We start from the raw sequence: 15,601 nt of genomic DNA, 5'->3' as shown, positions 1-15,601 counted from the left end.
CGTGTACCGTATCATTGTTGACCCTTCCCCTTTTCTGATAGTGACACAATCAAAATAATGTAGCGGTGGTATCTGAAAGTACTTGGGCTATTATAGTACTGCATTTAAATTCCGCTTAATGCAATGGAAGTGAGGTCACGCGGAGAGACTGTCCAGGCGTGTTTCCGCTAAGCTTTACACAATCACATACTGAGGTCATCATCGATCAACACGTTGAGAAAAAAAAAACAGGCAAGAAAAAAATTACGGTCATTGGTCCGGTCAGAAAATGGACCAATATAGACTGACCCAAAAAACAAACAAACAAACAAAAAAACAAATAAAAAAACCTATATATATATATGTATATATTAGTGCTGTCAGATGTATCTATGTGTATGTATTATGTGCATACATGAATACATTTACATATAATATGTATACATATATCTGTATATATATCACTAATTACTATATGTGTGTGAGTATGCATATACATATGTATATATATTAGAAAATATACATATATGAATATATATAATATGTATATATACTGTACAAACACACACACACACACACATATATAATATATATGTATATACTGTATATATATATATATATATATATATATATATATATATATATATATATATGTATCACTAGTCAATTAAATGATTTTTTTATACACACTGCTATTGTAAAAATAATTAACTTAAAATGAAAATATTGACATTAAAAAGAATCCCAACTTGTAACTGCTGTTTATTTATTTTGATGACAATTTTAGACCATTTTGTAAAAGTCTGATTAAGGATCCTCCTCATGTCTAAAGATGGTAAATTAAAACTTAAATAATGAAATGGAAATTTATTTTTTAAAGTTATAATGTCATCTTTCAATCAAAAACAAAGTGCAGAGTTCCCAGGGTCAGCAGATTTTTTTGTGGTGATTAAAAAACAAAAAGTTCCAAATAGTTTTCAAGTGATTCATTACCAGCCATCAAAAAGGCAGATTACAATATTCGTCCAAACACAAAATATTACTGCCGATATTTATCACTTCCATTGAAAAACACTGAAAAAAATTGCCAACGAAACCCTAAAATTTCTCCCCAAAAATGCTAATAACATTCAAAGCAAAAATTTCAAGTGCAGTATTCTTACCTGCATTAATTGGCGGCCGCATCCTCTACGCATGTTTCCCATTCATCGTTATCCTCTCGCAGCTTGCTGGCAACACGTTAAACCCTGCGCTGATCCCAGCTGACACAAGCGCGCTCGACCAAAGTCCTACTTTTCCTTTTGTTCCCGCCGTCGAATCCTTCTCAGAACCTACAGGAATTGCAAAAATGCTTGAGCCAGCTGCTTAGGAATACAACAATGAAATAAACAAAAAAAACTCCATCAAAACAGGCTATGCTGTTCTATACAAGCAGGAATGATGCCAATGTTGATGTCTTCATGCTACTCATCAAACTGAAGTGACCTGGAGACAACTGTCTTGTTTGTCCTTCTTCCAGATGACTACTTAGCCTAAAAAAAAAAAAAAAGCGCACAAGATGGTGATGATCATGCAAGTGGTCTGCTTGGAGGAAATGATAAGGACATCCTGCACATCCTGATAAAGGGGATCTGTTTCTGTGCTGTCAATCGATGTTGCCGCTCACAGCGTGACAATAAAGCAGTGTGTGCGTGTGTGTGTGTGTCACTAGGAGAGTAAACACACCAATAACATGAACAGAAACTCATTTTTTTGTAGGTTAGAAAAAGGTAGGCATGATAAATTTCACTTCTTGGCATTGTATATAGAGAAAAAATATCTAAATTATATATGCACTAACATATATATATATATATATATATATATATATATATATATATATATATATATATATATATGTATATATATATATATATATGTATATATATATATATATGTATATATATATATATATATGTATATATATATATATATGTATATATATATATATGTATATATATATATATATATATATATATATGTATATATATATACATACATACACACACACACACACACACACACACGCACACACACACACACACACACAGTGGACTCCCGCGATACAAAAAAAAACTGGGATTGTAATTAAGCAATTAGCTAATGCGAATAAAACCCCTAAAAATATCAATTAATAAATATTTGTCCCCTAAAAAAATAATCAACATAAAGTGTATTTTCTCAAAAACAAATAATTATAAATGAAGTGTTTGTCCACAGAAAAATATCCAACCTCAAGTGTCCTCTTTTGGGATCATAGTAGAGATGTGTTGACAAAAAAAAAAAAAATCATTAACTTGACAGGTAACGAGAGGTGGCACATGACAAGTTGGGTCCAACCTGAGAATGTCTTCTTACAAAAATGAAATCGAATAACCTACTGAAATAATGAATTCATCCAATTATTAATTATTTTGAAATGATTTTTGCATGTTTATCTAAAATCTTGAGTACCCCCGGAGTTCCTTCAAGTACCCCTAGGGGCACCAGTACCCCCCATTTGAGAACCGCTGCTCTACTGTAACGCATTCATTTAATACTTAATAACTAAAAGTCATTCCACCTTTCCGCCATTTTAAAAACATTAGACTGGCTCTTAAAAACAAACAAAGAAAACAAACAAAACACGTGTATTATTTTCCAGCATGTTTTTGAGGCAATACTTACCAGTGCAGTAGAAAGTAGGTCAGAATAGAAGTGGCGTTCATACACCTGACACAAATTCAATCAATAACGACAAACAATCATAAAACGGCAGATGGAAAAACAGACGGTACGTACGTAGATACAGGAGATTTTATTTAACATTTGTGTACAAACATTGGCTGCAAATTCTTTCCAAACATGTTTGTCCTCGAGAGTACACTTTTACTTTGTACAGTTCTACGAGCAGAACGCTAAACAGAGTTCAAAAATCCAAAAGGAGGCGGGGATACAAAAGACAGTATGTGATTGGCCAGCAAGTCCCATCCACTGATCGACCTCATCCAAACGGTCGACGTAGCCGAAGGAAAGACGAGATTGACGCAGCAGAAAGAACAACATTGAATTGTAAAGTTATTTATAAATCGCGCGTGTTCCATCCTCAGGCCGCCTGACAAAACTAAAACCGTTTCTTCTCATTGACGTGGATATGTACAAAAATATGTTTGAGGTTGGAGTGAGTGTGAATTGAGGAGCTTCCATGCAAATAGACCCAACGCAAACAAAGCCCAAACATGAATTTGATTTTCGAAACTCTCATCTCAGATGCATCCGTCTCTGATATAAAAGAAGTTTAGGGCCACACTGAAAAAAAAAGACACCAGAATAATTTCGCATTGAACAATTTTTGTAGTGGAAAAAATTAAACTCATTCAATCCCATAGACGTATTTTTACGTTTTTTTTTTAGCCCAACCATTCAATCCCAGTTACCTATTTACATTTCTTTCAAATGTTTTTCCAAGTGTATGGAGAATCTAAAAAAATGAAAAGATTACTAAAGTAATCAATTACTTGGGGTAATTAAGTACTCGTGTAATCAATTATTTTAGGCTAGCACTACTTAGGTAATGAAATGCCAAAATAATTGATTATTTTAGGTATTTAACAATTAAAGTAACTGACACTACAGTTGTTATTAACTTAAGTACTTTAGATTAAAAACTAATTGATTAATTACTTAAAATAATCAATTACATTATTACTTAATTCATTTTTTTTCCAAGTATAGCTAATAGAGGGTCTAAAAATGGTTGCTATGAAAATAAATGAGTATTAAAGTAATCAATTATTTTAGGTAATTAAGTACTCAGGTATTCAAGTATTTTAGGTAAGCACTAAAGTAATGGAATATTTTAGGTAATAAAGTGACAAAATAATCGACTATTTCAGGTATTTAAGAATTGATTGTTTTAAAGTAATTTACTATTTTGATATAAAAGTACTGGAATAACTAAATACTACTTAATTACCTGAGTAATACATTACTTTAGTCCTTAATACATTGAGAAAGAGGTTTTTTTTTAGATTTTCCAATTACCAAATACTTGAGAAACATGACGAAAAAAATTCTATAAAAACCTGGTATTGAATCCACGGAAATAAAAAAAAAAAAAAGAAATATTTCTTTGGTATTGAATGAGTAAAGAAAAATTAAAATAAAATAGCAATTACCCTGTTAATTAGTGCTATGATTAACTATTGTTATGAATCAATATTACAAAATATTAAGCTCATATAATAGCTATAATAATATAAGTATTATTGTTGTTATGCTTATTATCATCCTTATACTAATAACAATTAAAAAATACATTGCAATGATTAATTATTATTATTACTATTTTCGTCGGACATTTTTTAAAATTTTTTGGTTCTTTCAGCCTGGCCCGAAATTTTACCGCAATGGATGCCGCAATAATGAAAACTTGTAGGGGTCACTAATATATATATATATATATATATATATATATATATATATATATATATATATATATATATATATATATATATATATATATATATATACCTTTAACAGAAGAAACTTCTCATTTAACAGTCACAGTGGCCAGTCTGCTCAACACAAATCACTGAGGAGGAGCCAATAAAAAGGGGGCGGGGTTTATGGGGCAGGTGGGACAAACAAGTGACAAACTTTAGTCATTTCAAACAGGCAGTGACACTCCCAAATAAGTACACCCCCCTTTTAACTTTACATTAATTTATTCCTTCAAGATATTACAAATAAATAGACCCAGCAGACGTTCTATTTCAAGACTCGAACAAAGCTTAAATAAATACAAGTAAAAGGCATAAAAGGAGCTAAAGTAAGGACACAGGCAAGAATTTTACTATCCTTCGTCCCGTTAACACTTAAGAGTTCGATTTACAGCATCGGCGTGAGAACGAGGGTGGTCGTTAGGAGCTAAGACCATTTTTTTGTTTGTTTTTTTTAAGGTCCTGTCTTAGTCGAGAAGAGACGTGCGGCGCAAAAAGGCAACGGGAGACTTTCTGCAGTCAGCGTCTCGCTAAAACAAAAAGCTGCGTTGAGGCACGACAGGGTCAGAGCGGTGTAGGCAATCGGGACGGAGGGACGCGTGCCGCTGCGTGTCCTCCCGTGCGGATGTCGAGAGAGTGTGCGCGTGCTACACAAGGCCAAAATCTGTGCTAGTAAACAACGGTGGCATCTTACGCCAAAGAATGAAGATGGAAGTGAAACTGCAATTGTGCTATCATCCACTAGGGGGCGCGATATAGTCGTCATTCACATCTGTCTAGTTTAGAACGAGCCGAGATGAAGCACAGAAAAATCAGATATGTATCCATGATTCCTCATCCCCGGCAACACAAATAATGCCGTACTCTTAATATGAATGATATGTTCAAGTGCGCTCTTGGCCACGGATTTTTCAAATGGACAAACGGGCCAAGTCTTCGTAGATGAGACGCAAAGACAAAATGTGTGTCAGTAAACTGAATAAAAAAATAAATAACACAAAACCATAACAATGAACCAATTGTAGGGTGACATTACAACAAGAGTCGTTTTAAAAGCAAAGCTTAGCTACAGAGGGCATTTTGTTATGGAATCAACAACAAAATCAATAACATGCCTGCATGTTAATCGGGGGACTTATCACAGTGACATTTTAGTGCTAATTTAGTGAAAATTGTTTTTAAACAAAAATATTTAAATGGCCATTTAAAGCTTCAATACTGTATGTCATTTTAGGATTGTAAACACATAATGGAAACCTTTTATGTTAGCTTGGCGCTATTGTTAGCTTTTATAAATGTTTACAAGGATTGTACAGTGGAACCGGCCAAAAACCTTTTGAAATAGTGGAAATTAAATTGCTCCAACACCTGTTTTAAGTAGGCCTGTACGCAGTGGTACCGACGCGTCTTAATTTTGATTGCTAGCATAACTGCCCTTTTTTTTTTTTTTAACGACTTCATCACGAGTTTACACGAAACCTTCACTTGTTACATTTCTCTCGCACTTTGTGATACTAACAAGACTCCTTTAGTATATCAGATAACCAAGATTTAAAAAAATAAAATAATAACGCAAGTTAAATAGGCCGTCATTGTAGGATACGACACAAGCTAGCTACTAACGAATGTAACATTTCGCAAGAGACATTATGGGCATTCAAATGCATCCGGATATTTGAAACTCAGGCAGAAATGATGCCGCTAACGGGAGTGTTGATGTCTCGTGATGCACACAAGACACGAGGAGCATTCAAACGCATCCGGATATTTGAAACTCAGGGAGAATTTATGCCGCTAACGGGAGTGTTAACGTCTCACCATGCGTACGAGGCGGAAGATGCATTCAAATGCATCCGGATGTGTGAAATTCAGGCAGAATTTGGGCCACTGTCAAATACTGTTGATTTCTCCCGCCATGAGGGGCATTCAAATGCATCTGGATATTTAAAACTCGCAGAATTTATGGCGCTAGCGGGAGTGTTGACATCTCGCCTTGCGTACGAGACAGAAGATGCATTCAAATGCATCTGGGTATTTCAAACTCAAGCAGCGGCTATCTGCTAGCATTAGCTGTCTGTTTATTTTTAGGGATTCTTAACAAATGAACGTGAAAAATATCTTGCAAATCTCTTTTGAGGTTCCACTGTACAAACTTGTGTGATAACGGTGCAGTTTCATTTTTGTTCCTTACATACATTCACCGAGTGAGTTTATCGTTAACATGTTTACCACAGTGGGTTTTAAATGTAAATACGCTTAACATTTTGGGGCAGCCCATGAGCCAGGTAAAACGCGGGTGAATGATACCCAAACATTACACCAGAGCAATTCTACCGTCAGAGATGAAATGATGCAAAGAAGCAAAAACGGGAGCATCGAGAACGACAAGGCTAACTCCTGCTTATTAGCCGCAAGGCTAACTGCTAGCCGCCGCTGTATACTCATACCGCCAAAAAAAAAAAAAACGCTCCTCCAGGACCTCGGAATAAATTACTTAGATTATACCGTCAAAAGAAAAATTTTTAGGATTATGTACAACAAGAAACACATCAGCAACGTTTGACAGGATGTGACAAGAAGAAGGGGAAAATTTCCCATTATACAAAATATATTGCTTCCTGGATATTTAGGCTAACTGGGGACACAAATAGAGGGAACGTTCCATTGTGGTCAGAAACAAACTGCAGGAAGTGGAATTGTGGTCCATTAGGATTAAACGTCTTCCTTTGATAAGTCCTTCGAGTTGTTACACGAAAAAAAACTAAACAGTTCTGTTTAAATCCCCAATTCCTCTCACGCTTTTCCAAAAATGTGCCGAGATGAACGTTTGGGATGGACATACACATTTTGTCCATTGTCTGAGGATTGAATCCCAAAACACACGCAAAAAATCCCGCACGCAACTCCAAGCGGGAAAAGACGTTTAGTTTTCCCGTGACTAATATGGAGAAAAATAGAGGAATGTCGATGGAAGAAAAAAGGGATTCCCAAGAATGCGAAGAGGCTCACGTTTAGAGGCTCAATGGCACCCTCTTGTGGTTAGGAGAGAAAATTCCATCCCAGGTGCACCGTGTAGTCAATTCAAAAACTTACTAGAGAAAAAGCTCACTTGGAACCAACGTCCTTCAGTTAGCGCTTCATTGGCGGTCCAGGTAAACAAAAACGTCTTTATACCTCCGTGGAGAAGAGAATGCTCTGTCGTTTACTGTCAGGAGTGGGGATGGTCTCCAGCTGGAGGAAATACAGCAGCACCTGGACCTGAAAAATGCAGTTTGTGGAACAAAGTTGAGTGACAATTTAAAAAAAAAGGATTATTACCGAATTATTTTTGAAAACATATTACATTTGAGACCAAATTAAAAAAAAAAACAGCTGTAATGTGAGAAGAAAGATACACCGGTACTACTCAAATATCAGTTATCAAATACTCTCAAATACTATCAAATCCTCTCGATGTCACTCATACTCTTGGGATGTCGCAGCCAATCACAAAGCACTTCCTGGTTTGACGGCTTCAGTACCACTGCAGCTAACTAACGCGGCTAACATGTTTATGATACTTTTACGGGGCGTTTTATGTGATATTGCTCGAGGTAGGGCACCCTTCGTGGACATGAAATGACAGAATTGACATTTTACTATTAATTCATACACATAGTACTTGAGTGATTGATTTGAAATAAACTACTATCACTCGACGGGAGTTAATTTAAAATCATTTTTTAAAACATGGTGCATTCAAATTCATTTTTTCTAATATTATTGTGCATGGCAAATGTTTGCTTTTGTAACAAATTCCGTGTTATATATTTTGAATAAAAATAAAGATATACAATCTAGAAAAATGCCTACCCAAAAAAAAAAAAAAATAGAGCGGCACTGTATTTTCAACAAAATGGTACCATGATATTTTTGTTGTTTATCATACCATCAGATTCTGATCATGTCTCATGCCTAAATTTGGTACATAGTTCTCCATTGGTATATATTGATATCTGCTTGTACATTTGTGCTAGTATCGAAATTTTTTTATGTAGACCAATATAATCAGATACAGCGATTTTGGATGATATCCGATCGATATCTGAAATCTATATCAGATTGGGACACTCCTAATGAGACTAAAAAAAAGTTTCATCGGAATGACTGTGAAAAGAAAAAAAATAGAACATTTAAAATAATGATAGAGAAAAAAAATGGTGGATTTAGGAGACTAAAACTGTGGGATGCACAGATACCACTCAAATATCAGTACTCACATTTACTTTATTATCTGCTAATAAAGATGTCTGATAATGCCATTATGCCATGCAGTTGTGATGAAAATGTGTTGAATTTTACCACCCCCCAAAATAACTATGTTGGCCATGTGGTATCGGTGTCTAGTATCTGAGCTGTTTTAAAGAGTATCAGCTCCTGTACAGATGTTCAATATTGGTATTTTTGCGGCCCTAAAATTGAAATAAGAAACAAATAACATTCTGACCTGTGCCATAACCTCCAGGGACCAGCTGTCCCCCATGCTGATGGGCTGGGTGGGATTGGTCGGGATCTTACTGTCCTTTTCGGCGGGCCTCAATAGAGTCGGGCCGAACACGGTGGCCAGATTGTGGAGGGACATCTTGTTGACGCTCTCCTTCTCTGCCACCCTAAAACACAAGCAGAAACAAGACATGATGTCACTTCTTAGAATGGCAGGAAAAATATTGTGCCGTATTCTTCATAGGACAAGCAGCCTTTAATTAATCTAAATCTCCATGGCAACAAGAAGATAATAAGCAGATGATAGCATCCCACGGTAAGTACTGGCTGCTTTGAATTGGAAATCAGGAGTGAGTATTGCAGCATAATCAACCAAAAGTTTGGAGTACCGTGAAAAAAAAATGCATTAAGCATGAACAAAACCATCAGGTCTTTTGAATGACCGCATTCGATGCCATTGACGGATATTGACGTCAAAGCTCGGAAGAAAAAGGGGAGGAAGAAGAAGAACAAGAAGAAGGGAAAGAAGAAAACCAAGAAGAGGAGGAAGAAGAAGAGAAACGTTAAAAAGACAAACAAGAATGAGAAAAGCAAGAAAATTAGGAACGGGAAGAAGAAGAACAGGAAGTTATTGACCTCATAGCGGCTAGCAGGCAGAATCTTTTAGTTTACTCATGGAATATTGTTGAAGCATCATCTATACATGACTTTAAGGACACTGCTACATGTATAATGTACATAATAATGTAATCTATAGCGCGCTAATGCTAAGTGTGATTTGCTAACAGGTTACATACACCTACTTTAAATCAAGTTCAACTTTAGTAGTATTAGAAAAGAAAAAAAAATACTTTTTTTTTATACCTTTTTAGGTGGTCCAAAAGGAAAAGGAAGGTAACCAAGTTTGGCTCCGGTAGCGACAGCAATAGGTTCAACATGCAGCTCTCCTTGGCGACGCTGTCGGACAGAGCTGTGGACGAATCACAAATCAGCATTCGAGTTTCCTTCGTAATTGCGGAACCAAACTGATTTAATGCCAACGCACTGATGCCGCCTGCAAAATTGGGGTAGAGCTCATCGGTGAATAGCGGCTCGGGCAGTTCTCGGAAGTACAGCTTCAAGGTCCCGGCGATTGCGTTGACGTCCATCTCGCTCATCATCACCGAGACGTCTTTGTGATCTGAGAATTATTTGGAGACGTTTTTTTCTGTCACTACTTTTGTTTGTTTAATCCTTGTATTTTATCCACTTCTTTGATCTTTACATTTCACATGGGAGGGAGAGCTTCGAAAGAAGACACTTAGGGAGCTGAAATTTCACCCAGGTGGTGCCAACATGTCAAAGTTCAACACGGCATGTCCACACTACAAGCTAAAGTACTATGAGAATGAGGTGGACAAAATCGACCCAAAAACGCTTAAAATATTTCACAAGTGTTAAACCTAAATAAGATTTACTCACTGGTGTCAAAGGCCGTCTTGAGGGCTTGAATATCGGTGGCCACTCCGGACACTCGATAGATGCCCACCTCCTCCATCCCCCTCCTCTCGATCTCCTCCAGGCACTGCCGGACTATGTAGGGCACCTTCGAACGTTCTCGTCTAGATAGAAAAAAAAAAAAAAAAGGGCGAAATGAGAAGCAGAAACATTTGGATGATAAGATGAGCTTCAAAGTCACTCACTTTGTCACGGTGGAGATTTTGACCCCGAACACACCCATTGGTTTCCGCGAGGGCATTCTCTTCAAGCTGAACTCGCGGCTGGTGAACTTCATGGACAGTTTGACCTCAATCTGTGGCAGGGAATCAGGATTTACAATAAAAATAACAAAATTAACAGACACTTTTCATTTCTACCAAGGTGACGCCAGAATGCAGAAAATAAAACGTTTTTGTTGACCTACCCCATTCATTGGAATGACGGTTCTTTGCCAGTCTTTTCCTTGGAGAGTCTGAGGGTCCAGCTGATTGGTGGAAACACATACAAAATTATTTTAGTCCATGTGTGCATATTTGTGGTTAAAAAGCGTAAAGCTCTCATATATATATATATATATATATATATATATATATATATATATATATATATATATATATATATATATATATATATATATATATATATATATATATATATATATATATATATATGTACATACAATACACACCATATATATATCTATTCATTCATGTATGTATGTATGTACACATTGTACTTTTTCTACTATATTATTATTATGTACTATGCTCTTCATTTGATGCAACGCTGTGGTCAGTGCAGCATTTTTCCTGATGTTGGGATTTGCACATAACATTGCGCTTTGAATGACATCATCCGTGCAGTGATTGTGTGAAAGAAGAGACCATTAGGTGGCGCTGTCATTCAGGCTTTTGGCAAGGTAGAGACTGCATTAATGGACAGCTAGATCCTATTAGACATCAGAGCGAGCAGATATTTTCTCCTGTTTGTAGTTGAAGATGGTTCAGGCGTTTTCCAAAAAAAAAACAAACTGCAGTAAGAATTACGATTTGTATTAACTAGAACAGTCTCCTTTGTCAAAGTATTTTCCATTATTCTCCTCACTGGTGTCATCTAATTATTATTGGTGCCATTTGCTTGAAGATGCATTACTGGAGCTCCACAAAATGAAAATCCAAGCCCCTTGTCGACGATTCTATTAGAATGACTTATTTCCCTTCCTCATTGTAACCCAAAAGGAACCCGATTATCCACATCAGAATTATGCTCCGTGAGAGCAATTTCTCTCAGTCCGTCCGCCCCCGAAAGTCCTCTCATTACATAATGACGGCGAAGTGATCTAATCAGACAATTCACGCTTGGTTTAAGTCATTCACAGGACAATAACGTGGATTTCATGCTCGGCGGCAGCGGTGCAGATAACTGCCCAGTAATGAGTCACGGCGGCTCTGCGGAATGGAGAAGGTGACGTCATGTCATACCGGGATCTGTCCTTTCCCCATGATGCGGTCCATGCTCTCGCCGTCTTCTTTGTTCTGCTTGCTCTTATTGTAGCACTTCTCGTAGCAGAGCAGCCGCAGGGTCTGCGAGCCCTCCAGCTCGATCTCAAACTCCTGCCGACAAGAAATTGCATCGTGTGTGTATGCATACACGGGTCAACAACAACTAGATTAGACACAGACGGACGGACGGACGGACGGACGGACGGACGGACAGACAGACAGACAGACAGACAGACAGACAGACAGACAGACAGACAGACAGATAGATAGATAGATAGATAGATAGATAGATAGATAATTTAGCTAGCTAGAAAACAGTTTTACCAGCTAGCTAACTAAGTCTATCTAGCTGAAGATTAAATAGACTGCTGGGTAGCTAGATAGATGACCTAATTTTTAGCTAGCCAGGTAGCTAGCAGGCAGTTTTACCTAGATAGATAACGAGCTAGATAGCTGGCTAAAGATGAGCTGGAGCTAGCTAGATAGATTGTTAGATGGATCGCTAGATAGATCATTAGATAGATAGATCACTAGCGATAGATAAATAGATCTTAATAGTTAGCTAGCTAGGAAGCAGTTTTGTCTAATTAACAACTAGCTAGCAAGGGGTTATTTCACACAAATATAGATAGCTAGATAGATAGATAAATAGAGAGCTAGCTAGCTAGCTACATAGATAGATAGATAGATAGATAGATAGATAGATAGATAGATAGATAGATAGATAGATAGATAGATAGATAGATAGATAGATAGATAGATAGATAGATAGATAGATAGATAGATAGATAGATAGATAGATATAGATAGATAGTTTATAAATATAGCAAGATGTTTACATAGCTAACTAGCTAGCTAGAGGTTAAATAGCTAAATAACAGATACTAAAGACTGAAAACACATGATCCATTTTCCTCAGAGCCATACGAAATCAGCGTGAAGCCCGCCAACATCCCCTTGTTATTATTTCAAGGGAGCCCTCTGCATATGGTTGGCACATGGCGTTGGTTCACTTCACATTAGGACAGATGCGAGTCATCACCAGCAGCTCCTCATTAGCTGCTATTACTTCCACTCTGCTGAACAAACTCCTCAGAGACTTTGGGCCCGTGATGGCAAAACATTTCACTGCGGATGCCCCTAGCAGCTGATCGTGTCTGACCTCCTACATCCAGCTGTGCCGCTAACGTGAATGTTGGCTATGGGTGTTATTTGTTTGCGGGGGTTGAGAACGCTAGGCTTGATTCGTTTCTGCCTTTTTTTTTTTTCTCTCCTAAACGTGTCAACATTCAATTCTATAGAAACATTAAATAGAATAATGAGAAAAATGGTATCAAAACATTTGCGCTGCTTGTTGTATACGCCATAGAAACGTCCAACATAGATGCTAGTCACTCACCTCGTTCCATTTGGGTTCAGTGGTGTATCGATACACTCTCGTCTTGGCTTTATTGGAAAAGAAGCCGAAAGAGTCCACCTCCAATGTGCAATAGAGATCTGCAAGAAATACAATATACCAATTGTTCTCAACTTTTTTCAATGATGTACCCCCTGTGGCATATTTTATTTAAACCCTAGACAGCACAAAGCATTGGCTGGTAAAAAAAAAAAAAAAAGAAAAAAGAAAAAAAAAAGGGCTGTATGCCTTAAAATGAAGGCATGCAATGTGTTGTAAAGAAGTCACTGTATCACTACTGATTAATATGTTGCTACATGTTCCAATTCATTTGCTCTTAATTTGAAACAAACAATGGACTGTTTCCTGCTACACAAAGTAGCATTTATTTTGCAGAAGCTTTGTTACCTCAGAGCACTGCAACATTGCTATCACAATTTATTCAAAATGAAAAAAAAAAAAAAGAATCAGCCCGTAAAGACGCTTTAATAATGATGGTAAATGTACCAGACTAAGAGCTAAAGGCGGCGTTTATTTCGAACCCGAGTCCAGGCTCACGTGAATTAGCGAGAACTTAACGTTAATTTGGTGCGATCTGTTTGGTTTTGCTTGTGTGACTCACTCAAGCTCTGTTTGAGGCCGGAGGCAGAGTGGACGATTACATTCAAGAACCCGCAGAGACCTGGGGCGTCATCCTCTGGAAAATCAGTCGGGGAAAAAATACAATAAACAGATAAAGATTATATCCCTGCATTGGATCAAGTATTTGCCTTTACGATTGTTATTTTCTTTATTGATATGCCTTGCATATGGAAATTAAAAATCTCACCTTCTTGATTGATGCTAAGTGGGATGTGATGGACCGTTTGGAGCTTGACACACGAATTGGTCAACATTTGAAGCTCCATGGAAGTTAAAGAAGCGGCTTTAAAACCTTAAGCGAAAAAAAAAAGGTCAAAAATAAATTCAGAAGGATAACATGTACAGATCCAAGCTGTGTTTGGCTCAATGAAAAACGTACATTTCTTCTGCTGCTCTTTGATGAGCTCCTTCCACTCGGCACGCTCGTAGTCGGATGAAATGAGGAAGCTGTAGCTCTGAAATGCCACAAATTTCATCGATCATCATCGATTACAACAAACTTAATCAAGTTGAGTCTGAAGAAGATGAATGAATAAGCGCCGTGTTGAAAATAACACAAGTTGATATAAGTTTTTGAAAAAGATCCAAAATGACCAAATTAACAGCCAAAATATATATATATATATATATATATATATATATATATATATATATATATATATATATATATATGGGTGTGTATATACATACATACATGCTGTTGAATTAAGCATTAGCCAAATTTTCCATAATCGCGATTAATCGAATTTTTCAAAAAACATTTTCTATGACGCATGTAATAGACATTTACTTATAGTTAACATGGAATAATCATCAAAAAAACAAAAATAATAGTGAAATAGTCGTAATATTTAGTCTTACATGCATTTTTTTCTAAAAAAAACGTAAATATTTTTCTTTTTCTCACATGGAACGCCAAAGAATTCCAATTAATACCATGCTTGAACATTGTTTTGCAAAGTGAGCACATTTTTATTTTTATTTTTCCATTGAGAAACTTTTTAACTTTTAAATTTTTTTAAAGACACTCATCTTTTTCTGTCTTTTTGCCAATGACTCTTTTTTTTTAAGACGGGAAAGATGTCCAAGAAGATTAAATTATAAATGAATAGGAGGGGTATGAAGATTGAGCCCTGGGGAACACCACTGATGGCAAAGGCCAAAATTAAAGGACTTTACCTTGCCACTCTTATTGTAGAGTCTAAGGTGCATGCTGGGAGACGTTAAGAGCAGCAGGGACTCCTGCTCGGATAGCTTTTTCCTGAGGCGGTCGATGACCTTTGACCCTTTGTTGGCTCTCTGAAATGAATTGAACACGTGAAAGTTTTATCTAAATGCCCTATTTTTCTACATGTTTTTTTTTTCCTGGTTTACCTTTTCTCTTTGGATCTCACTGCGCAGGTGTGAGATCTTCACCTTCATGGCATCCAGTTCTTCATCAGGCACCTGGGGGATGGTGAGGGGTTCGGACTCCTCTGGTCCCTGGAAGGTGAGCTCGCTTAACGGGATGTACCACTTGCTGTCATACTGTTGGTTTTTACTGCAGGATTAAACACGTAAATATGTTATATTTTGTGTGGACTTGGATGAATATTTCCTTG

At 36.7% G+C, this 15,601-nt stretch overlaps 2 protein-coding genes across 3 annotated transcripts in view; both read right to left on the bottom strand.

Annotated features, from left to right (window-relative positions):
• The window catches only part of adora2ab (adenosine A2a receptor b), an 8,841-nt gene extending 7,382 nt beyond the window's left edge, over positions 1–1,459 (bottom strand). For both annotated transcript variants that reach the window (XM_088435923.1, XM_088435924.1), the window contains exon 1: positions 1,143–1,459. The gene's annotated coding sequence lies outside the window, so the exon portion shown is untranslated. The remainder of the gene's footprint in view (positions 1–1,142) is intronic.
• Positions 1,460–2,796: 1,337 nt separating this feature from the next.
• The window catches only part of bcr (BCR activator of RhoGEF and GTPase), an 85,798-nt gene continuing 72,993 nt past the window's right edge, over positions 2,797–15,601 (bottom strand). The window contains exons 12-25 of the mRNA XM_088434903.1: positions 15,375–15,540; positions 15,180–15,299; positions 14,380–14,455; positions 14,188–14,292; positions 13,981–14,055; positions 13,362–13,459; positions 11,942–12,073; positions 10,885–10,944; positions 10,664–10,773; positions 10,443–10,582; positions 10,027–10,161; positions 9,846–9,951; positions 8,986–9,148; positions 2,797–7,757 (exon numbers count right to left, since the gene is read on the bottom strand). Of these exons, the coding sequence (XP_088291029.1) occupies positions 7,668–7,757; positions 8,986–9,148; positions 9,846–9,951; positions 10,027–10,161; positions 10,443–10,582; positions 10,664–10,773; positions 10,885–10,944; positions 11,942–12,073; positions 13,362–13,459; positions 13,981–14,055; positions 14,188–14,292; positions 14,380–14,455; positions 15,180–15,299; positions 15,375–15,540 (1,576 nt within the window). The 3' untranslated portion in view covers positions 2,797–7,667. The remainder of the gene's footprint in view (positions 7,758–8,985; positions 9,149–9,845; positions 9,952–10,026; positions 10,162–10,442; positions 10,583–10,663; positions 10,774–10,884; positions 10,945–11,941; positions 12,074–13,361; positions 13,460–13,980; positions 14,056–14,187; positions 14,293–14,379; positions 14,456–15,179; positions 15,300–15,374; positions 15,541–15,601) is intronic.

The sequence above is a fragment of the Hippichthys cyanospilos genome, chromosome 15 (assembly GCF_059441005.1).
Source record: "Hippichthys cyanospilos isolate Australia breed blue-spotted pipefish chromosome 15, RoL_Hcya_1.0, whole genome shotgun sequence".
NCBI classification, from domain to species: Eukaryota; Metazoa; Chordata; class Actinopteri; order Syngnathiformes; family Syngnathidae; genus Hippichthys; species Hippichthys cyanospilos.
Note: the sequence above shows the minus strand (reverse complement) of the source record. Positions and strands in the feature narration are given on the sequence as shown.